Below are 25,640 nucleotides of genomic sequence, written 5' to 3'. Positions count from 1 at the left end.
AAACACGTTTGTAACTGGAAGTGAAATTGAACTCTTCGTGCTCTGTTTCATCTATTCCTGAAGTGGTACTCATTGAGCATGAAAAATTGTTGTGTATTCACATTCGGAATTATATGTTCCTCTTTACAGCGTAGCCATGATAATTTTTCTTATTCTTCTGAGCAGAACATCATGATCTCCAGCGAAACAGTTCACGGTACAGATTACATATATTCGTCCATTGTGGAAAATTTTGAATAGAACTGTCCGATACTTGATGAAAATCCATATTAAAAAACTAATCAATACAGTTTATTGTATGATTTTCACTATAAGGGTTTTACAAAAACCGCGACACGTGTTTCGCTATACAATAGCTTCTTCAAGCATAATTTTTTTTTGTTACATTGAGAGGGACCAAGCAAAAAGACTTGTGTGAGAAACTTGTTCACTTCTACCCATTTTTACTTAGATATTATAAACTATTAATTCAGCACTATTGCAGAAGTAACACTACTCGAGATAAATTGAAACGGGTATTTTTTAGGAGAGATTAGTATATGGCAAAAACGATTTTTGGCTTTCATTCATCTTTATGCAAAAAATTGTGAAAAACTTCCAGAGATATACATGAACATTTACGAAAATCATTGTTTCCTATCCAGTTTGTACTCCAAACATTCGTTATGGAATTGAATCAAAGTTACGAAATTTAAATTGAAAGGGCTATATTTTCTGGAGAGATTATTTTTTGGAAAAGAAAGGTATTTTCTTTCTAGTTCTCCATTTTATAATTTCAACTACATGGAACACTATCATTCTCAAGTTTCGGAATAAGACACTTGTTTTATTTCAATAAATTGATGGATGTAGCCGTTACTACTTGGTAGGAAATCATCATGAAAAATGAGAAATGAATTTTTCTATAGCTTTTTACGACTTTCACTTGTAACTAGTATTACTGCAATTTCGTCCTATAAGAACATAGAAATTTTATTTGAAGGTGATTGACAATGTTTCGTGATGAATTTCGCTAGTTCGGACTTCCATTGTCTACTATATAAAATGATTTGAAATCCCTGAAACAAGTAAAAAAAAGAATAATTAAAAAAGAATAGTTGAAAATAACAATTATATTAAGCAACAATAAACCTGAAATGAAATGATAGTGAAGTAACCTACAAGTAAAAATATAATAATTGAATAAATAAAAATTAAAGGAATGCAAAAAGAAAATAATAAAAAATAAAAAAGTGTAGAGATTCCAAGTCACGTTAGTTCACGACGTTTCGATTGTTGGTATCTACAATCGTCTTCGGGTGATGTCATTATTATATTTTTACTTGTAGGTTACTTCACTATCATTTCATTTCAGGTTTATTGTTGCTTAATATAATTGTTATTTTCAACTATTCTTTTTTAATTATTCTTTTTTTACTTGTTTCAGGGATTTCAAATCATTTTATATAGTAGACAATGGAAGTCCGAACTAGTGAAATTCATAGAAATTTTATGTATCATTTTTCTTGTTTAATTTTCTCAAGAGCACGGTTCTAAACAATATCACGAGATGATGTATTCATCTTATTTATAAAATTACGACTTTGTCACGGATGAGACAGCTACTCATGTCATGATGACAGTACGTTTATTTGATTCATTACCAGATGGGGAAGTGAAATTCCAAAGGTTTTTTTTTCCAAAAACTTCTCGAAATATTCTCAGATTTTTTTTTCCTATTTTTCAAGAACGTTTTGGTTAGTAGGAAGTTGATTTTCCATTCAATTAAAATTCACATAAAAATGTTGAGTCGAAGTATACCACGGATATCACAGAAATATCAACTTGCCTAGGAACCTATGCGACTGTATTTCAAGCGGAAATTTACGCTATTGAATTGTGTGCGGAGAGATTGGAAGAATCCAACCTCGTACACAAGTCAAAATATTCTCGGACAGTCAAGCAGCGTTGGAAGCTCTTGGCTTCTACCGAGCAAAATCTAAATTGGTAGCAAATTGCCAAAAACGACTCTCCTCGATAAGAAGACTTAATAGATTGTCTCTAGCCTGGATTCCTGGCCATACTGGCCTGGAAGGCTGCTGACTTCTTTCCAAAGAGGATGCTACGTGCTACAAGCAGCTACATCGGGCCAGTACCTATCATTGGTATCTCTTTAGGCTTTGCCAAAGATTGAACACCTGGATGGCAAGAAGATTTATGGACTTCTGGCAGAATCTTTCAGAATTGGCTCACTCCAAGGCGTTTATTCACCCTTGGATTGAACTACAGTAGGGATGAACCACTATATCTAACAGGCCTTCTTACAGGTCACTGTCATTAGAATCATCAGCGACTCGGACTGTCGAAAGACGGGAATAAATCCACATACAAAATCTCAAACGAAAAAATATTGTTTTATTGCAATGCTATATTTATAGCATTATGTTCCTTCTTTCATTTTCGTTGACACATCAGTTATTGGTTATCGAACACACATTGCACATTGTGTGTTTCAAAACAGAATTTATTCTGTAAATGTATCCATTTACAAAATAGTTTTCTTCAGAGAATACTGAACCGTAATCAAATGTGTACGCCAGCAAGTTGTGAGTTTTTCCATCAAGATTTCTGTGAAAATCATTTAACTCATCATAGCAACATTATCTGATTCAAAGAATGAATACAAACCTCTTTTCACCATCCTGTAGAAGGTAATTTTTCAGTAGTTAAAATACAGACAGACAATATTCATTCCATTTAATGAGTTATTTCCCAACAAAGGGATACTGAATACCGAAATGAAAATTTTAAAAAGATATAGTAAAACCACAAGGAACTCCAATAATTAATCACCAAGAGAAAAATAACAATATAGCACAGCCACACAGTCAAATATGATTTTTTTGCAATAATCATCTACTTACATAAATAGAATGATGAGAAATGGCGAGAATTATCCAGGTTTTGTATTTTTTACAAAAACACAAAAGGGGCAAATTCTATGAGAAAAAAATGATGCTCCCCAAAACGTTTTCAATTTTAAACTCTAATTATTCATCACATGTTTCATTTAATTACAAAAACACAACAACAACAACAACAAAAGTTAATTGGCGCTCCGGGGCGACTTCATTGATTCCAGTTGCGCATTTGCTTTTTCAGCTGCAAGAAAATCCGGAAAACACCTGCAGCACTACATCTTCTGAAAATCTTGATCTGTCAATGTCCTCTCTCTCATAAAAAAAATATAGGGTGTTTCCAGAGGCTCCAGTAAATTCAATACATCGCCAGAACACTTCGTGACACGACTATCGTCAAACTTAAACCAGTCCGTTTCGTCTTTGACCAAGGCGTAATAATGACAAAATTCAACGCCAGAACCACAGTGAACAATGACCGCATGAATATTATAATAGTGATCTGCTAGATTGAAGTGTTCATCTATTTCGAACCTTCGAAAGAGTTTGGTGCTTCCGTCAGAGGTTGAGTCTTGTTTGAAGATCATCAGTGTTATTATTAGATTGACTGGTGCCTCAGATATACTTGTTTCCTTATAACAGTCAGTTAGTTTTGCGCATGTTTGGCAATACAGTCCATTATCACCTTGTAACTATTAAAAAATATTTTTTTATGTGCTCTGCATATTCTGAATAAGTAGAAATTTCATTTGAAAAGTTTTTCCCTCCGCTACACTTTCTGAAATACCATTGAAATAATAAAAGCCATAGGAATGCGTCATATGATACAAGCCTTTATTACAGGTTCAAAGAACATTTATCTTTATTGCATTTATCTTATATGAATTTTACTGAATGAATATGTTATTCCCTTATTATGTTCATGAAATATGTATGAAACAAATTCATGCATTATTATAATCAACGAGCAGCGACCGGTGTATTGTTTTAAGTCACAATTGAACCAAGAGAAGATTAATAATGACGAGAATAATGATGAGAGGCTTGTAGTTTTTAGCCTTTGTACGTCTTTTAACTTTTAACCTCAACAAACTAATGTTGAACATATGTTTTTCACGCTCAGCAGATTCCGCACGTGTTGCGAATAATGATTGATTTCATATGTTGAGGATTTTATAACTGATTTTAGGGATATTCAAAAGGCTGAATATGAATAAATCGGTTTTTTTCACATCCACCTACAGTTATCAAGTTTGGAAGATATTCAAAAATGTAATAACAAAAAGTTTCAGTTTCCAGTTGAATTGTTCTACAACAACAATGATATGAAGTGAAGTTAATGAATCATGTTTAAAAATCTGTTAACCAGCTGTCGCACCCCTACGAACAACAACCCTCAGAAGTAGAAACTTGTGCGAGCTAAGGATTAATGAGGTCTTACCTTTTAATGTGTGATTCCAAACAGGGGTTGGACGACAGCAAGTAAAAATCGATCGACACTAGGGCTTGAAGCACCGACCAACACGGCAGTAAATTCGAGTGAGTGAACAAAGCACCCACGTCGAACCGTCTGGCTACCGACTGACCATGTGATGCTCATTCTCATTTCAGACGAGAATTTCACGGTTTGATAAAAACTATTGTTACGCCCATGGTGACTCTAATGGTGATCGTCCGAACTCACCGTCACTGACAATTCTGACAACGTAGCGTGGGTTACGGCCAGGATTCTATGAATCGAGATCACATTTGGGGAGATTTTCACATATAATAATAGAATTATAATCTCTTGTGACTGAATTGGAGGAATTTCCAAGGTCGTTATTGTTGTTCCATTTACCTTTCACCTGAACGAATTGTGGGGATTGCATCTTTATTTAGGCGGTTTTTTCTGGTTGATGTAAAATATTTCTCATCGAAGTGAAGAGGACAATCTCATGTTTTTTTGACATTTTTCCGGAGGAACATCACCAACAAACTCCACGAATTTCTTCCACTGCATGCATCTAGAGAATATATAAATATAAATAACAATAATCTTTATTGACCCCAAGAAACATTTAGTGTTTATAGTAAGGATCTTGATCAATTGAAAAATACAAATGAATATAGGTACTAAATATATTGAAGCAAAATTTGATGAGAGATAAAAAAAGGTAGTTCAGCAAACGTTTATTTCATTTTGTTTTGAACCATTTTTCTAAAATATTTTTTTGTTGGTTGTTGTAAATCAAAACTTCAGTATAAAATACAGATTTCTTAGTTTTGGGTTGCCTAGTTTGCTAATTATGAAGTGTGTCAATCTAATGAAATTCTAAAGCATATTTTCTATTTATAGTAGATTATCTGGAACATATGAATGGAAAGTAGGCTCCAAAAATGGTTATTTGAATATACATTTGATACTTTGGGAGTAATTGATTTCCTACAGATACAAATTAAAACTTGATGTGGTTCAACAATTATTTTCATTTGTGGGTTTCCAGTGGAACTGTAGGCATATACTATTCATAAAGTTCAATTTCATCAAATTAAATTCATAATAAAAAGTCTGCATATTAATGACTCCACTATATATGGTCTATAACAATTTATTTTATGATTTTCGTTATGTGTTCATTACTTCAATCTTACACAATAAATACTAGAAAAACATACCTTTTTTCATCAATTGGAGATCGAAAAAAATGAATGCCGACATCACCCTGCAAATTACAGCAATCCACAGCTCGACACTTGCTCATTTTGAAACTAGAAACTAGACATAAATTTTTCAGAAATACAAAACCACCACTTACAACGACACACTCTGTAATACCTAATATTCCATGCCTCAATTTGGCTCGCTTGGTAAACGCCTCAGATTCAGTCGGTTGCGCTGTAGTTCAGCCGCGCATAAAATTCGAGGTGGAGAATTTTGAGCCAAATATGGCGGAGAGTGAACTTACTTGTGTTTACGTCTATACGGTGGCCGTACTAAGACTTTTCGGACACCAGTTATATTCCTGAGAGCTCCCACCACTGTCCACAACAAGTTGCGGGACTAAATTTTCTCGGCCATAGACTGTTCATTTTCCCCTCGAGCAATGCAAGATATGAAATTGAGAAAAGTTTATCAAGAAAATAGCTGCAAGTAACAGGAATCCAGCAAACATAGTACCTAGATAAGTTAATCAAGAAACTGAAATTTGATGAGTGTCTCTCGTGAATCCATGATTCCTGAAAAAGAAAAAATCTCATAATTTATAGTCTTTTCATAGACAAAAGAATCAGTTTTGATTTAGAGCGCGTATTATTCCGGATCAACGACAGTTAAATAAGTGTGATGATAATGAAGTGTGATTGAAGTATAATTTTGTTAGGGACAAAATACAAGCACTACAGAAAAATCGTTAGAAATCTCTTAGAGCGGTGCCTATGCAAAAGTTGTGATTCACATTGGATTTGAATCGCTGGAGATTAAATACATTTGGAAAAATGTTCTCAGGAAGTTTATTCCACATAAACGCCGTTCTCCAAATAAAAGAGTTCTTAAACACTGAAGTTCGAGGTGTACTGAGTTCAACTTTGAACGATGAGTAGCCATAGTTCGCCGCGTATTTCTGATATGTACCGCTGTTGGTTGAATCAAATGTGCCAAGTCACTTGAACACTTTCCGTGAAAGTATCTATAGAAGAGAGACAAATCTCCAACCTTTCTTCGATGTTCCAGGCTATCAAGGTTGCAAGTGATGTTCGCGTCTCCAATCAGGTGGATGGCTCTTTTCTGGATGGAATCCAGCAGCTTCAGGGTATGTTTGGGGATGAAGCTCCATACATGAGAACAATACTCCAAAGAAGGACTGATCTGAGCTTTATAAAGCATGAAAAGTTGCTGAGGTTGTGTACAGTTTTCTGGTTCGGAAAAATTGGGTTGTAAGTTGTGTTATCAAATACAGTTATAAAATTGGAATTTGGAAGTTATGTGTTCAAGTTTACAAATAATCTCAATGAAATTTTTATATTTTGGTAACCTACTTCTAATGTAGACTTTAAAATGTATCGAAAGTCCTAAGCACACCGACCCCTTCCATGAAACAGAATCGTAGTTCACGCATCTGACTTTTCAAGTTCTATATTTTAAAAATTACTAATTTTCAAGTGGCCAACACTTGTGGTGGAGATAATGTCGTTGTTTCGAGACGACAGTTTTAGATTTATGGAATTAAAAATATCTTTTTTATAACTGTGACACTCGATGTTTTTATCAAGTTATATATCGTAAATTCATCATAGCGTATGATATTTCAATGTTAAACACTAGTTGTAACTTTCGTTTTTGTTGCCATATACATACTTCAAGAGGCCAATGAAAGAATGATGCCCAATGAATATTAATATACATCATATCCTGTAAAGAAAAACGTGACTACCTACTATGGTATAGAAACAAGTTTTCATTGCACTATGAAATAAAATTCACGACCTTTTGTATCAATGCAGTTCTCAGTAGTATTTCGTAGGAATGGAAAATGTTCAATTACTAGATCGTTGCGCAATGTTTAATCTCCATGGAGATGAATAATGGATGCGAATGGAATTGCGTAGAAAAATCAAATAATAAATACATTTTTTTCAGAATTGCTAAACGGATGATGCCTAGTAACATATTCTATTCTATTACATGTTTTGGAGTTGAAAATGATAATATTAATTGATTTAGGTTTGGATGGGTGATCAACAACGTTTGACCATTAATGTACAGAAAAAATAATGTGGCGTTGTTTATTTCCACGCATCATATGGACTGACCCTAGATAATGAACCCAATAGTGTCGACGGAATTCTGAAAGCTGTTAGTAGAATAAAAAAGTCATTTCAGTCTTCCAGGATGATAGGCACTTTTCCATACCGAACTGCTCCTTGACGCATGTTTCGCTGACAAAATTTGCATCATCAAGGTAACCATATTGGTTTTGCAAATGTCCCAGACGTTAGTCAAGGTTCGACAATTGAAATGGAATGAAACTTGTAACGAAAACTAGCAACTGTAACAAGAATCACGGATCTTAGAAACTCATTGATAGTTCATTTCTGTCAAATCCACAACTTGGAATCAGAGGACATCATGACATGTTTTTTAGACCAATAAAGACTATTCGATGAAAAAAAACTGTATTATCTTCCAGAAACGATACATTCTGTTAAGCAGTAAGAAGAATGCTTCTCATGTACTGTCAAAACTATACCTCCAACACTTGCGTTTCATAATGCAGGCATTTGGACAGACTTCGCTCTGTAAAAACCAGTCTTACTAACACTGTTGATGAGGATCATCCACTCAGCTTATGTCTTCTTATTAATGAAGTGAATCATTCAATTTTCGGAGGAACGTTTTGACGAGGTCATTGATATATACTGAAAAAATAAAAAAAAGAGTTTGGAGTTTCTGAAAGATACTGGTATCCTGTATACTTCCTTCAAACTTTTGCTAAAAATTTTCTCTGAAGTTGAGTAAAGAATTGTATCCAAATTGTTATACTAAAATACTTTTTATATTGCAATTTTCATGAGGATTTCAAAAATTATTTTCACTATATAAAAAAGGTTGGGTTTTAATTTCAAAACGCTTCAGGGCAAATGACGTACTAGTTCCACTGACAAATATTTTATACATAAGCAGAATATTTCATTTGATATTTATATAAAGATGCGTACTACTTTCCACCAAAAACTTCAGCACCCTGTAGCTCTAAATTGATACATAACTTTCAATATTTAGCATAATAATAGGAAACATAATGAATAACTGATCTATTCAAAAATATTGGTCAATGTTCTACATTAATTATATTCGGTTTCAGATTAAATCAGTTCATTTTGTGAAACTGATTCCGCAAGAAACGTAATTTAATATTGTCTGTTTCGAGCAAAACCACTATAGTCCACGTCGAATAATACTATTCAGTAGGAAATTGCTGTTCGTAAATAACATTTCATGTTGAATTACATAGAATAACAATGAAGCCTCACCTCAACTTCTTGTCGAAGCAGAAACGTTTATAATTAATTCTCATTGAAACATTTTGTAGCTACAGTGGTAAAACACGCGAGTACTGCACCATCCTTGTTTCGCCAGATACCATAAAATTTAGTACAGAGTTGCTATTTCAATTCAGTATTTTACAATTGTCAATTTGAAATATCAATATCACGTTTTGCAATAGAGGGTAGGATTTGAAACAATTCAGTTTTTATCCATTGAAAATTGCAGATATTTATATTGTAAAACAATGTTCTCGACCTGATTAGCATTGTATTTGCAAAATATCTGTCATATTATTATGGTTTTATCATATGATCATTATATGACCTAACCTAACCAAATATCAAAAACTGGAAAAGGAAAATATCATTGTATTCATGACGATGTAATAATATATATTCGATAAAACGTTTCGTGTCGACATGGCTACCATCAACTTTTTTTTAAATACGGGTCTGCATTTTTTATTGCATATATTGATAAAGCAATAAATTCACAATCCAAGGGTATATCACATTTGGTATTTTTATAGCGTTTCATTTGAAATAACCACCATCATCAGTGAAAACAATCAAACAGAAAACCAATTTATATTATCATGAACTTTTGGGAAAAATGAAAGCAATACGGAAAATCAAAGCTCCGTGGCAATCTACATTGGGAAAAATGAAAGCAATACGGAAAATCAAAGCTCCATGGCAATCTACATTAAATGCTCGAATTGACGACCTCTTTGTTGAATGCACATAAGTTGTCGGTCCAGACAATTTCTGTGGGAATTTTGTAGCATACATGCATTTCTTATTTTTTATTTGAGATGGTCGATATCTGTACATGGTGTTGAAAACACTGTTTCTTTTATGTATCCCCAGACAAAAAATCTAAAGGAGTAAGATCTGGGAATCGAGCTGGCCAGTTAATTGGACCATTGTTACCAATCCATTTTCTTCGGAATATTGCATCTTAATGTTCCCTTACTATTGCTGCATTATGGGGAGGAGCGCCGTCCAGTTGAAAATATTATATTTCATGGCGGATAGTCAGTGACAATTCATCTAAGTAACCATCGAATTCATTGAATAAAAAATGAAGATATATTTCACTATTCAATTGATCATCGTAAAAGAAAGGGACAAGAATGTTTGTTCCCACAATTCTCAACTGAACATTAATTCCCAACTTTTCTTGGAAATTGGTTTCCCTGCGTAAATGTTCATTTGTATTATTCCACCTATAATGTATGTTTCTGTTAAACCAGCCATTGTTGGTGAATTTTGATTCGTCCGTCGATATTATTTTTTTACAAATATTTCCAACTTCCCTATTTTTACGTCTTAATCACTTCGCGAATCGTACTCTCTTTCCGTAATCCCTGTCTAATGGATTTTACAGAAATCCCCATTTCGTGGGTAATTTCTCGTAAAGAATAATCTTGATTAGCATAATTTTTGTAACTGGTCAATCCTAAATTCAAACAGAAGATGTTTTCACTCGGGTATAGCTCAACATGCATATTCCTTGCCAAAAGAGGATTTCTATTTGATTTTGCATAACTAAATAGCATATCAGTCCTTTCATCATTTGAATACATCTTTGATATGTTCATAAACGTCTGACAGTTCTCAACAGATATCAACAAAGCATTCATTTTTCCTGCCATAGAAAACGAGCAGAGTCTATGCGTTTAAGATGGTAAATGAGATGAGATGCTATTTGATCATACCAAATTATACAACAATCGAATTTTGGCCAAAAACCGATATTTTTGTTACTTCCAGGATTGAGAATTGTAAAAATATTACGAATTATAATTGATTAGACAGAAAAAGAAGGATTACGGCAACACAAAAATTTCCAAAACGGAAAAGTACGAATTTTCATTGTGTAAGGATACCTTCCTATTGAATTGGGTCGGACAAAATATGTATTTTGTAGTAGATACTTTTTGATAAAAAAGGCAACGGTGTGACATCACTCGCCACACAGAGGGGGCTATCGACTTTTTTTTCAAAAATAAATGGGGTCTTTACTTACTTTGATCAAGTGGTATTTCGGTTCTTTATACAACGACTTTAAATGCACAGTAAGTTTTTGAAAAGTCTGTATAAAATTCATTTGTCAACATCTGTTTGTTTTCAAGATTGTCAGGAAATTGAAACACAAAAATAAAGCTTGATGAAACACGATTGATAGAATTTCAAATATATCTACAGTGTTTTACTTGTTAATTTGCATCTAGAAACAAAAACTTTTTTATGGTTCTTACTGAATATTTTCCTGTTCTGAAAATATGTATTTTTTTCTCACTTCATTAACGGATGTATGAAAAAATATTAACATTCTCCACCAAGAGTGGCGATAGAATAGAATGGTATGAGTTTCTTAATGTTCTCTGTATAACATATCTAAGCATTTCTAGAACAATTATTGTGGTTGTATATATTGTCTTTTCACATATGAAATTTCACTTAATTAATTTCATTATTAAAATTATTTCATAAAATTTAGTGTATTGTCGATATTGTACAAGTCTACTATTGTACTAGGTCCTAGCATCGATGAGACATTGGGAGGTGTTCGTTCATTCTCTGAGTTTCCTAATTTTTTCTGATGATAATTTTTGTTTTGTTTATAGCGTGATCACCGGATGATTTAAGAATATGCTTCGCTATGCCCGATTCTGTTATCTTCTTCTTATATCTTTACGATGTTTATTTTTTCTCACATCTTATTGTTAGTGCACTGTTTAATTTTTTCCACCGTATTTTCTGGTTTAGTTTGTGTCAAAAGTTTGATAGTTCTGAAAGTTGTTCTTACATCATATCTGAGAGTTATATAGCCAAAAAACAGTAAGAAATATTGAGTCCCCCACAAAAAAATCCTTTCAAAGTTAGAGCATTCTATACAGGGCTTTTCATGATGAGCGTTAATTAGCCGTTTCTGGCAAACTATTCAACGGATCAACCTGAAAATTCCACAGTATGCATAAGTCAATATGACCTACACGCCTAAAATATTTTAGATGAAGCGGCGTTGTCGCTTCTACTATAAAGTAGCGGCTTCTTTGATTTTTCAAATGGAACACCCCGTATATAATATCATATTATGATTCATTATCACTTTGTCAGAAAATTATATACTATTTCCCTATACCTATCTATTACCGTTCAGAAGATATGAATTAATTTCGATATTTTTTTACCAAACATGAACTTTTATAAATGCTGATAATCTTGAACTATCTTGCACTAAAACGATCAAATTTTGAAATGGAGTGGAGTGATACTATGAGGATCTTCACTCCGAGTCATATTTTCATTTGCCTCATACAGGGTCTTCAAAAAATGCAGATACTTTGATCTCATAAAAAAATGAGTGGAACTCAATTTTTTCAAATGGAACACCCTGTATATTTCAACATTTTTGAGCTCTACATCCAATTTTAGATTAACTTTGTTCAGATAATACTATTTCTATTTTGAACCGTTTTCGAGATAAACTGTTTCAAACGGAAACGGAATTAACGCTCATCATGAAAAGCCCTGTATACCTTCATATCTAAAACTGTATTAACAATTTCATACCGATTTACGTACCATTTGGTTAGGTTAACAAGTGAGTTGGGTTTTGAACATTTTCAATTACCAATTGAATTTTATATTTCAAATTCACTGTTTCTTCAGATAATGATGGTATTCATTCAAATATATTATCTAAATGATATTATTCATTCCATTAATAAGGTCAATATGCTGCTTTCGCAATACCCAACTCTGCTACTCTGCCATTATCTTACACTTTTCTTGTTTACATACAAATTGCACGGAAATCGCACAGCCTCATAGAGCTGATACGAAAAATATTGGGCTGAGTGTATAAAAACTGCACTCGTTTTCGAATTGAACAATTTCGCTCTCTGGCGGAGCAACGAATAGAACACAAATAAGACAGCGGTTGTGCATTAGTTTTACCGAAAGAATTCGCTGTTATAACCTTTCAGACCCCAACTTGCAATTGTATACTTTTCCCCTTGTAAAAATATTGCAATCCAATAAATAATTTTTATCTTCAGTTATATTTTTGTGCTTTTATCTCACTGAATAAGGAGATAATATTTATGTTTTTATTACAGACGATCCAGTAATCCAGCAACAATGCTCACATTATGGGCGTCACGCTTCAGTTAATTCTGGGTATGTATCAAATTAAATAACGTTATTCATTAATTTTTAATATGGATTTGTATATTGTGGTTTTCGAATGCTATATTTTCTGAATGCTTTCTTCATTTGGGCATCGTAGGTGTTCTTTCAATACATGAATTTTCAAGATAGTAATGTCGAGTTTGTTCTCATTCCAAACCGAATAGTGAGGGGAGATACGGTAACATTCTAATATAAAATTTTGATATATTCAAGGCGGTGTATTCCTATTTTTTTTTCACATTAAATAAATATTCGCCTACCATTGCATATTCAGCATGGATACAGCAACGTTGAAGCACAATAATAACCGAGAAATTGATTTTGAATATGTGTGATTGGTGACTTGTTTATTTTGTGGTAATTCATAATCACTTTAATGAAAGGAATGAAAACACTTTTATCTAATTACCACTAGTTGATTTTATTTATACAAACAGGCCTTTCTTCTCCATCGTCTTCAGACTCCAACTCCCGCTTCAGAACCCCGTTTTCCAAGGTAAGGGAGTTCCTTTGAGCCCAGTAGGACTCAACCGCTGGCGAATAACTTGCCACCTCCTGCCACTATGGTCTTTGATTAATTTTCCTCCATGCTATGACTAAGCCAATATCTGGGTCTTTCTCTTGGTCTTCCTTGATCTTATTGTCCTCCCAGTTGTCGTCTACAGCTGTAGTTCTACAAATAGCTGCTTCCTTCTCTTCTGATCATCGGCAATGTGAGCAGTCATCGGGACAGGGCATCTGCGATTTTTACGGGGGCTTGCTGAATACAGGTTGACGATTGCCCTTTCTCATCGAACCTCTCTAGTTTTCCTTATTTGGTGTTGGTTCTTTGAATGCTTGGACATTTGCTACGCACATGCTCAATTTTCCTACAGTTCCAGCATCTTATTTTTTTTCTCTCGAGCAACACTTTTATTACCTTTCTAATGGTGGCCTCAATATCACCAAGCACCTGTCCATCTTTCTCGATAGTTCGAGCTTTGCTCTGGTTCTTGCAGGATTGTTTTTGCAGCCTCAAACTCCAGAGCGCTTGTCAGTGCATCTACGAGATGTTTGTGACGAGCTAGTGTCAATGCCTGCTTCGTTTCTTGGTCGCGAAGTCCGTCCAAGAATGCCTGAACTGCTAACCGCTCCATTACATTTTCTGGTGTATCAGGATATGCCAGACGAATCAATCGAGCAATGACGGCTTCAAATTCCTGTAGAGATTCTCCTGATCTCTGGCAGTGGTTCTTCAACTGTGAATGGAAAACGCCCTCTAGGTAGGCCTGCACATACCGTAGCTCAAGATGCTTTATAAGTTGGTCATAGTCTTCCTGTTCTTGAGCCGTGAGGATTTGCAAAATATTCGTTGCTTCTCCACGCAACGCCATTGTAAATGCTATCGTCTTTTCTCTTGCATTCTACCCGCAGCTTCGAATTGTCGGCGGTAATTTTCCCAAGGAGTTTTTCCGTCAAACTGGGGCGGCTTCATGGAGAGGTTTCCTGGCTCAGAACTGACTTTGACATCTTTCCTTGCCTTTTGAAGTTCTTCCATGTTAAAACTCAGTTCCGGAATTGAGTTTTCGGTAACATTTTCTGTGGTGTGGGCAGAATTAACGATTTGGTATTGCAACTTACTAATTGTTTCCTTCATCTTGGTGATTTCTGTTCCAACTCCGCCTTTGATTGCATCGCCTTTTTTTTCTCATTCTCTTCATTTCATCTTTGATATCCCCTTTGATTTCCTCTACTTCCGTATTCATTTCCTTCTTGATTTTGTCTATCTCTGTTTCGACGGTTCCTATCCTTTCTTCGAGTAGATTCGCCAGGCAACAAAGTTGTTTCTTCAAGCCTTCCGCATTTTCTCGAAGTTTATCTTTCAGCGATTTGGTAGTCTCATCGAGTTTGCTCATTATTGAACCCAAATCACCCCAGAAACTTCGAATAAATATGCTTCGGGATCTCCTTCTGATTCAGTCAAGTTATTCCACAGTCCCTTCTGGAGTACTGATTTCTTTCCAGAACAATCTCCCTCTCCTCCAATTATTGCTTCAATTCGGCGAATTTCAAGTCCGCTAGGCGCACTTTCCTCGAACACATTTTGTCTCTTACTGTCTATTTTCCACAAAACTGTATATGTCAACTTATTTTAATCGAGTCCAAAAACACTTATTTACTTTCACAAGTCTATTTTTCGCGAGAAAGGTCTATCAGTTCATATTTCCGTAGTTCCGTACTGTCCACTCATGAAACACAACGAATCACCAATCTCTCTGCGCGAACAAATAGTCTTTTAGTCAACTTCCCCGCAATACAAAGATTGCCAAGCGCTGACAGATTTATTTTACAAATTCCACTTCTGACACCAATTGTGACAAATTAATAAATTAACTGTCTTGAACAAATTCATTTTCAACAATATTTCACTAATCACAAACTAATTTATTTATTACAACCTTTAGCAACTAACGTTTAATTCATATCCACTATTTGAATTTCTTGTTTAGCCGCTCGATTCACTTTCTGGACTGCCCTCTTGGGTCGGGAAGACGTGCTTAAAGGTCCTTTCTAGAAATCTGTAGTCGGTTCGATATTAGAGTTGTACTGGCGATTCCTAACTGCATTCTTTTGCGGTGATGTCATGTGTTTGTTCCATGATTTGGCCGGCGTACTGGTCAGGGGCGGCTTCTGTTTCGTTACAATACTCGTATTTCAGTTGACGATACATTAACAAAAACCAGTTTCAACAACGGAAATACCAGTTTCAACAACTGTTTCACCAACTAAGTTTCCGTCATCGGAAGATTTACTATACCTATGTACCTAACTTTGCCTATTTATATTTAACAGTGTATGATAAAAAAGTAAACAATGAGCTTTTTGAAGTAGGAATTCGTGACTTTTCACAGTTCTCGTGCCACATTTTGTTATTTTCAGTATTCCGAAGGCATCTAATAGTCTAGTGTCATCAACCAGTATAAGTGATTTTAAAAATCTTCATTCATTCTATGAACTTTCCTCAAAGCCCTTTGAGCGACATTATATTTTTCTGGTCTACGCAATTGAGTATGCGCCGCGCCGCGTGTTCAGGCTATCTGTCCTCCGAGCAATCGATTTCTGCAAACAGAATTGAAAAATATTGAATACTATTTTTTTCAATGTGGAAATTCTGTCTGCGGTGAACAAGACATAGGAAAATGTAAATCCTCATTGCTGTTTAACTTAATATTCGAGAATCTTTTTCAAGAGTAGAATTCAAGTATTGACAGGAACTTTTTGTTTAAAAATTGCAAATATTCAACTGTTTTCGAAATAGGAACACGTGGAAACAAAGAGAATACATCAAATGACGCTGAAGCTAATCCACTGCCTTCATTCACAATAAATTTCTTCATCAGTAGATTCGAACTGGAAACAAGAGAAGATATGATTACTTTCCACGTACTTGGATATGATGTAGATAATGCATTCACGATTTTTTAAACAAAAAAAAGTTAGCTGGAACACTTTTCGATCTCAACTACCTCAATGTGGGTATCAAATGACAGGGCTTGACTTTGAAAATGATGCAGATTCTACATGGCCACAATTTAAAAATGACGGATTACATTTTATCTTGTAATACTGACACACTAAATGAACTAAACTGAATGTGAATAATTAAGTAACAAAATTAGAAACCAAAAACTTGAAAATAACATAATTAAAAAGATAAAAATGATGTAGATAATATATTAAAAATAATTCGAAAGGTCCTAGGTAGCAGTCATCACACCACCCTCCTTAGCAATCTTCAGTATTGATCAGATATTGAGCTATTTTTCTGAACGGTTTCCAATAGTATGGCTTGGTTGATTTTGTTATTTCTAAAGCTTACTCAATTTTTTTCAGGAGTGTTCCTGATTCTTGAAATATGTAGGATCACCGGCAACAACACAATCCAACAAAATATTCCTCTAGATACTGTTGATACTAACATAAACTTAATAGAAAAATTACCAAAGACTGATGCTGAACTGAACATTGCAAACAAAGATACTCAAAAACGTATAAACCATGATTCGAAATTGGATAATTCCCATTCAATTTCAAACATAATCGATCAAGAAGAAAACCATACCACAAAGAGCCAAAGTAATTCAAATATTGAGGTGGATAAAGCAAACAGAGACAATAGCATCAAGCAGGATTCAAACGAGAAGAATAGAGAGAATGATTCGAGGTCTATAAACATCCAAAAATATGTATCTTCAGAATTTCAAAACAACGTCTATCCTCTTCCAATCATTTATGACGATAACAAGCATCTGGATGAGTCCTACTTGAAATCCTCAACTCGAAAATTTGTGGATTTCGAAAATTTTGAACTGTCAACTCCAAAAACAGAGTTCTTCGACAAAAAATTCAATGAAGCTAAGCAAAAACTGGAACAGGAATACGAATCGAATGGTTTCGAAGATTTTCATCACGATAACGATCATCACAATATTCATGAGGATTTCGAAGATATGGATGATCAGAATGAAGGCGATTTGCATCTACGTCAGTTATTCGGGGATCCAACAACTTCTCTGGACTACAAAGAGCAAATGAATGTATCAAAGAATAATACTATCGATAAAAACTCCAAACATGATGATCTCCTCATTGAAAGAATGAAAAAGATAAATTTTATCTCTACTTATAGTTCAACTAGTACATATAGATACGATTTTAAAGAAGATACACTCCAACCAGAAACCTCATCTCCCAAAACTTCCTTCGAAACAACTGGAAAGAGCACAACTCTGACAAAACCACCAACGAACAATAATAGTTACATCTTGAGCAATAAAATCGAATCAGAGACAATTAAGGCCATACGCCCTTTTTCCGAAAATTCAACAAAGAGTTACAGGAATGACAATGACCTTGTTCCGAAGAAACAAACAGCAGAAGAGAATAAAATAAGTAATACTATTACTACAAATCGAGAAGATACAACAACTGAAAATATTCCCACAAAATCTATAACTGTCACCAGTAGAAATGAAGTCGCACTCGGTGTTGAAGAAAGTTCTAGTGAGGAATACAGCACTCAGAAAGATGAGTTCACTACCATAAAGAAGACTGAAACAACGCCGACCGCCAATATTGACACCACAGTTATGAGTGAAAAATCAACTACCAGCAGTGAGATATACACTACCACTAGTGACAAATTATCTACAACTACAGAGGAACCAACGACTATTGTCGAAACTGACATCTCAGTTACTGATAGTGAAGAAACAACCATAGATAGTGATGAGAAAGCTACATCTACTTCAGAAACCAATATCTCTAATCAAGAAACCACTACCTCCACTCCGGAAACCACCATCTCCAATCAAGAAACCACTACCTTCAATCCAGAAACCACTGAAGAAATGACAAGTACAACATTGGACACTCAATCATCAGAAATAACCGTTTCTCATAAGGAAAGTACAAATGAAGCCCTAGACAGTACTAGTGGCTACACAACTGTAATTTCAACTACACAACAAATCACACTTTCTCCGATAACGAACTACTTGAAAGATCAAACTACTCTTGCAGAAATAGTTACCACGAATACTGATGACACTGAAATCAACTCAAGTAGTTTGAGAATTTCTAAAGGGGTCATTATCACAGAATCCACAAGTGAAGTTATCGATACTACTACGGAAATGTTCACTTCGACAGATATCATCAAAACTAGTTTTATTCCACCAAATTTAGTAACTACAACAACGGAAACTCCCACAACACTCGTACCCCTTATTATGAACGTGAGTCACTCGTCAGAGGATACTACCACCTTAGACACGACAGTAACGACGATTGAATTTGTGCATGTGGAAACGAGAGATAATCACACCACTCTGTTGCCAGAAACATTGAGTCCTGATTTTAGCTATCCAGTTCCCCATGGCAATAATTCAAGATCAATGAATGACTCTGGTAGTTCCGAGCAGACTACTATTGAGACTACTACTGGAGAAGAAATTACAGAAACTTCAGCATCGACCGAACATGCCACGATAGACAATTCTGAAGATAATAGCGGCAAAATAGCTGCTATTGTTATCTCAACTGTTGGCGCTTTATGTCTGGTTCTACTAGCTGGATTATTGGTGAGTTCATGTTCAAATCATCTTGTGATGCACTGTTTGGAACCTTTGGTGTAGTAATGAATACTACTGGAGTTTTTCCCAACGCCAAACCGTTATTTTAACACCTCGACACGTGTTTCGATCACGAAGTGATCATCTTCAAGAACAGTTTGAACAGTTTGAATAACGGTTTGATGTTGGGACAAAAAATCCAGTAATATTCAAACTCTATTTATTAAAGGTAATGAAGAACACATTGTTGATTCGTTTCTTGCACTATTTTGAATCAGTATGATGAAATATATTCGCCTATAAAATAAATCAATCGCAATTCCCTACTATAATTTTTATGTGAATAATTGTAATGAGATCTCTTCCGTATAGTTCTCTTATCTGATAGTTTGTTTAGTTTTCTCACCAGAATCACAAATAGTTGTCATTATAATTTCAAAATCATTAATTTTTTTATGTCAGCACTAATATCTCATTATCAAGAAATGGAAAGGAACTGTTAACAGATATGAAGAATTTTCTCACCGTTTCTTTTCGTTTTTCAATTAATGAACCGATAAACTGAGAACAAAATAACTTATAGTTCATCATATTTCACTTATACAATAATGATTTCTGAAACAAGTCAAAAGCAAACACAGCTAAATTGCGTGATCAGAGGTTGTCTCTATTCGTCATCTCAATCTGATTTATTGGTTCATTGTAACCCTCTCCAATTAAATTCTAATGACCAAAGCATGTTTCTATTTTGACGGAGCTTACTTCGGAGTTATATAACCTTCTTTGATCATCCACACATGTAATGAATAATTTTCATAATCTCATAACTTTCAGTATCTCATGAGAAAACGACAAAAGCGATTCAATTATAAGCAACGATGTAGACCTATTAATTTGGATGACTACAGTGTAGACAACCTTTCCGTATACAACAGCCTCAGACGAAAAGCTGATCGCCAGTCTAAAAGATCTTATGGAAATCCAGCATTTGAGGACCCAGTAAGTACCCATATCAGATTTGGATCAGTAAAATATAGTTTATATGTTCTATTTCATTTCTGCCCATTCCATCCACTTGCTAGTGCAGAAGAGGAATAATAAGCACTCAAGAATCCTGTTGGAATTCTGTTCTTAAATTCATATAAATATTCAACTGTTTAAAAAATATACAATTGTTAGGTTAAGATACATTTTGCAATGCCAATAGTTAATGAGTCTACCTATAATGAATAAGTTACTGGGAATTAGACATAACTTGTCGAAAAATAAGGGTAAAATTTAATAGATAATAATTTTTTTTTACTTGCATTCAACATAACTACAATCATTCGAAGTCCCTGTCATAACTGACAGGGACTTCAGAAAGAGAAACAGTCCTGAAAATGTTATACAAATCGACTATACAAATGAAAAGCATAATTTCAGAAAACCAGTGAATTGGGAAAGTGATATCAATGACTCAGAAAACAATGGTGTTGAATTTAATTCCACAATATACCTTTGTTGGTTAATCACAAAATTTGTACTCAAGATGAAGAAGAGCCCCAATTGATTTTTTTTGTTTCACAATTTCATGATTTGTATCACTTTCTTCTTTAATATATGATAGCACTTGAAAAAAAATGTCACATATCAAATTCAATAATAAAAACAAACTTTTCATTTTCTCTAACGTTAATTATAATCGGATTTGAGCGAGTAATAATTTTCCAGCTTAATGAAAAGTTTTCAACACTTTATAAACTATATCGAGCAAAATAAAGCAGAAACTGACAATTGACGTTACGTAATGTCAAATTCCGTTTCAAAGTGACGTTATCGTTTCAACGCCAGAATGAATGTATTTGAAGAATACGTTTTGAATACATGAGCGCCAGAAAACGCCTCAAGATTCCACAGCGCAAGTGACAGCCAATAGTTGCATAATACAGATTTAGGAGAACCGCTCTTCCACAGTGATTCGACATAAATTTCAGTGCAGTACTTCACATAGTGAATCTATATGAGAACTCCAATTGAGCTCATGATCTAGAATTAGATCTAGCATTTTTGTTTCTGGGTTGGATGTCTCCTCTTGTGGGCTATCTTCATATATTTTGAGAGTTTTAGTGGTGTTCCGCATTGAGAATTTTTCTAATGCTGTTTTGCTGATATGATTTTCGTTAGCCCATTTCCTTATTTTCTCATATATAGATTCTGTTGATTCTGCAAGTGCTAATATATTATGATCAGTGACCAGAACATTTGTATCGTCTGCATATGCAACTATAAATATGTACCTTCGAAAGACTATTCAGGTTGAAGGGGTTATATTTTTAGGAGTGATTAATTTTTGAGAAAGAAAGTTTTTGGCTTTCTACTACTCCATCTTTATAAAAAAAAGGAGGTGAGGGAATCTTCCAAAGAAAGGAAGGAAGTAATCAATTTGAAAATAAGTAACTCTATACATGGATGTGTAGATCATGCAAAGAAGTAACTTTCAGACACAAACTGAAAGAAAGTCCCCCTGAATCAGCTACTTTCATATAAACATTGAATTACACGAAAGAAAAAAATTCTTTCGAAACAAATACTTCTATATGAACACTGAATTATACAGAAGATACTTTTCTCTATTCAGTTTGTATTTCAAACTTGCCTTGGGGCAAGTGTCCGGTGTATACCAGTGAGGGTGACAGTGTTCCATGTGAGTGCAATTTATTACCATTCATTCAAAGTAGAACTCATGTCAATGATATCTGATTTTTATTCCACAACGAATGTTTGAAATACAAACTGAGTAGAGAAAAGTATCTTCTGTATAATTCAGTGTTCATATAGAAGTATTTGTTTCGAAAGAATTTTTTTCTTTCGTGTAATTCAATGTTTATATGAAAATAGCTGTTTCAGGAAGACTTTCAGTTTGTGTCTGAAAGTTACTCCTTTGCATGATCTACACATCCATGTATAGAGTTACTTATTTTCAAATTGATTACTTCCTTCCTTTCTTTGGAAGATTCCCTCACCCCCTTTTTTTGTATCAAGATGGAGTAGTAGAAAGCCAAAAACTTTCTTTCCCACTATTTAGGTATTGTATCAAGTCGTTCGCATAAATAAGAATAACAGTGGTCCGAGTATAGACCCCTGTGGAACTCCTTGTTTACAGGCCAAGGACTGACTGTAAACAACTTGGATTATTAATGTTTGTGACCTGTTCTCTCATCCAATCTATGGCGACTTCACGAACCTCATAGCGATGCATTTTCTGGATCAGTACATAGTGATCAACACAGTCAAATGCCCTAGAAAAATCTATGAACGAACAACAAATTTGTAGTTTGTTATCCAAAGCTGTTTCTACGTGCTCTATGAAATCATACAAAGCTATTTCCGTGTTTTTATCTTGCATTAAACCATGCTGGTTTGTCGAAAGTACTTCATTCTGGAGGAAAAATGATAGTGACTGGTTTTTAATATCAATTTGTTAGGTATACTAGAGAGAAGACTTACTCCTCCATAGTTCTCATAGCTATTTGAGTCTCCTTTTTGAAGATTGGGGCTAAAGATTGCAAATTTTAATTTTTCAGAGAACATTCCTCGTTCCTTGGAAATATTTATCAGATATGTCAGGCGATAGACTATTTCTTTCATGCATTTTTTCAGAAGATTGTTTGAGACCTGATCATATCCGCTGACATTAGAATTTTTTAATTCAATTTATTAATTCAGAAACCTCATATTCCTTGATTAGATGAAAAAATATGTAGTTTGGGCAAAGTACGACTATATGTTCCATAAAATTGAGATCATACTCTCTTTGTTTTTCCGGTTTCGTGAAATGTGTATTAAAATTGTTAGCCATGTCAACACATGACGCCTTTAGTTCTTCATTAAAAATAGAAATATCTTTGGGCTCATAGTTTTTTCTGGACATTATAGTTTGCCACATGGTTTTTGATTCATTGCTCAATGCATACCTATGTATTTGATTATTCTGATTCAGTTTCTTCCTGTATGTTATATAGTCTGGGTCACAAGATCCTTTTTTTGGAACTTCTGTCCAAGGGCACCGAAAATTATGATCCAGGGCTCATTCGATTCGGAATGACCTCTAGCAACTTTTTGAAAAATTTCAAATTTAGTAAAAAAAGTGTGGTTTGGTTGTTTGCAAATATCTCGGAAAATGTTGAACATATCCGAAATTTGAAAAAAGATCCTAAAAGAGGAGGAAATTTACTAAAAAAAAAGTTCCACCTCCCGAAAATATCACCAGGGCGATGCGCGTCCCGCAAGCGCTGACCGATACGGGCCTTTGAACAATAAATATTATTTTAACCCATTAAATAACATCATTAAGAAAAAAAATCACATACGTTTCAGATCTAGACACTTGAATGAACGGAATTCCACGGATTTTTTTCCCGTGATAGATCTGCATCAGTTAATCAACTAATTTTTACAAGTTTTAAATTTACATAAACACCCTGATTATTTTTTAAACTAAAAACCTCATATTCTGTTCACTTCTTGGAGCTTTTCTTGAAAGCGTTCAAAAAAGATTCCTAGTTGGAAAATTAAAAAAAAATGATTTTCCACTTCCTTATTAATAATCAAAGACGTTAAAAATTGAAAAACTCAATTAAAGCAATAATTTTTTTTTAAATTCAAATTTATCCGTATTCTTATTATTCAAAGTTACATAAAAATTACTTTTCATAATTTTTAGCTCTATTTGTTTTGAAAATTGTTATAAACAAATGTATTGTTTATAAGATATTTGAAATGTTTCTGGTGGGATTTTTATCAGTGATGAAGATTATGACTTTTAAAAACAAAATATTTTTTTGAAAAGAATTTTTCATTGCTTGAAAACGCTTTTGTCGATTAACAATTTTTTTTCCTACTAAATATGATTATTAAGGAACGATTTTTTTCAATCATAATTTCTGTTTCTCTTTTATATTTTTAAATTTACAATTTCTTTATTTATTTGATAAACATTTTGTTTTAAACAAATTAATCTTTACTATATTTTTTTAAATACTACCGAAAAAAAACAAAAACAACTGTGTGTCACATTTTGTGTAAAAATATTTTTCTCTATTTTTTACAAATTTTTCAATAACTCAGGCCTTGGTAGCGGAACACTCTGTTTGATTCTGTTTTCTAATTTATCTATTGTTTTTTGGGTGTATCCGTTTTCGTTCGCTATTTGGTATATGATTTTCCGTTTTGTTCCGGGCTTCCTTGCTGAGTGGTATCCTTAACATTCTATATATGAATGCGTTATATGCAGCCATTTTTTGTGATGGTGGATGGTTTGAACTTGCGGGTATGGTGAAGCTTGTTCGTGTAGGTTTTCTGTATATTGCCATTTGAAATTGTGTTTTTTGTGGTTATATCCGATGGTTATGTCCAGGTAGTTAAGTTTCGAGTTGTTTTCTGTCTGTCTTGAAAGATCATTCGCCGAATGAAGTAATCGGCTTCATTAATAAACTGGATTTATTTGGCCACAATAATTACTCACAGAAAGCAGTCGATTGGACCCACTTACTTTGAACCTACACTCTCCCCCAACTCATTTTATTCATATTCAGAATACTTTTGGCATATAAAAAAAATTGACTTCCACTATTTTATATTTGAGTATTGAAAGCCAAGAGATATATGTGTGAACAAGCTTGACAAATGTGTTTTGCTGACTCTCAGTGTGGGTAGAACTCAAAAATTTTCAGAAATGATAACAAAAGTACTGTTTTTTTTTTCAGGTTATAAAAACTTTTTTGCAAACTCAAAAATATTCATTTTTTCTCAGGTAGCAGTCACACACCCATTGAATTTCCCAGCTCTTGCGAAATTTGCAGCTAATACTGAAGACATCAAAGCAGAATTCGAGGAAATCCCCCAAATCACAGCAAAGACTAGCGAACTTCCTGAGGGCTGTGAACCAAAGAACAGATATGCAAACGTGATTCCTCTACCAGAAACACGAGTGTTTCTGAAAACCATTGATGGATATCCGAATAGCGATTATATCAATGCCAATTACGTCACAGTAAGTTCAGAAAAGTATTACCGTATTATTACTGAAATTTACAGTTGTTTCATTGAAAATAATTTCGAAGAAATTTATATGAACCTGATAATGTTTAAAAGGTTTGGAGATGTATATTATCTGATATAAATTAAGGCAGGATTGTAGCGAAACCTCAGCATCCGCCTCCAAATGTGTTTTGAAGGAGTTTCGTTCAAATAATAAAGTGAATTTCAATTTTATCAAGAAATATTCATTTATTCATCAATTTCTATTTTGTTCCCTCCAAAGTACTCTCCCTCACATATAAAACACTTGTGACAGCGTTTTTTTTTCAATCCTCAAAGCAGGTCTGATATGCACTTTTTGATATGTTCTCATCAGCGA

General features: G+C 34.0%; 1 protein-coding gene across 1 annotated transcript in view; it reads left to right on the top strand.

Annotated features, from left to right (window-relative positions):
* LOC111503494 (uncharacterized) overlaps nt 1-25,640 on the top strand; it is a 106,352-nt gene that overhangs the window by 65,627 nt on the left and 15,085 nt on the right. The window contains exons 2-5 of the mRNA XM_074172876.1: nt 13,055-13,115; nt 17,001-19,249; nt 20,075-20,239; nt 25,035-25,274. Coding sequence (XP_074028977.1) covers nt 13,088-13,115; nt 17,001-19,249; nt 20,075-20,239; nt 25,035-25,274 — 2,682 coding nt within the window. The 5' untranslated portion in view covers nt 13,055-13,087. The remainder of the gene's footprint in view (nt 1-13,054; nt 13,116-17,000; nt 19,250-20,074; nt 20,240-25,034; nt 25,275-25,640) is intronic.

Source organism: Leptinotarsa decemlineata, unplaced genomic scaffold (genome assembly GCF_025532065.1).
Source record: "Leptinotarsa decemlineata unplaced genomic scaffold, Ldec_3_MD MMD2_tig00000199_RagTag_RagTag, whole genome shotgun sequence".
Taxonomy (NCBI): domain Eukaryota; kingdom Metazoa; phylum Arthropoda; class Insecta; order Coleoptera; family Chrysomelidae; genus Leptinotarsa; species Leptinotarsa decemlineata.
The sequence above is the reverse complement of the archived record's forward strand: the minus strand, read 5'-3'. Positions and strand labels throughout refer to the sequence as shown.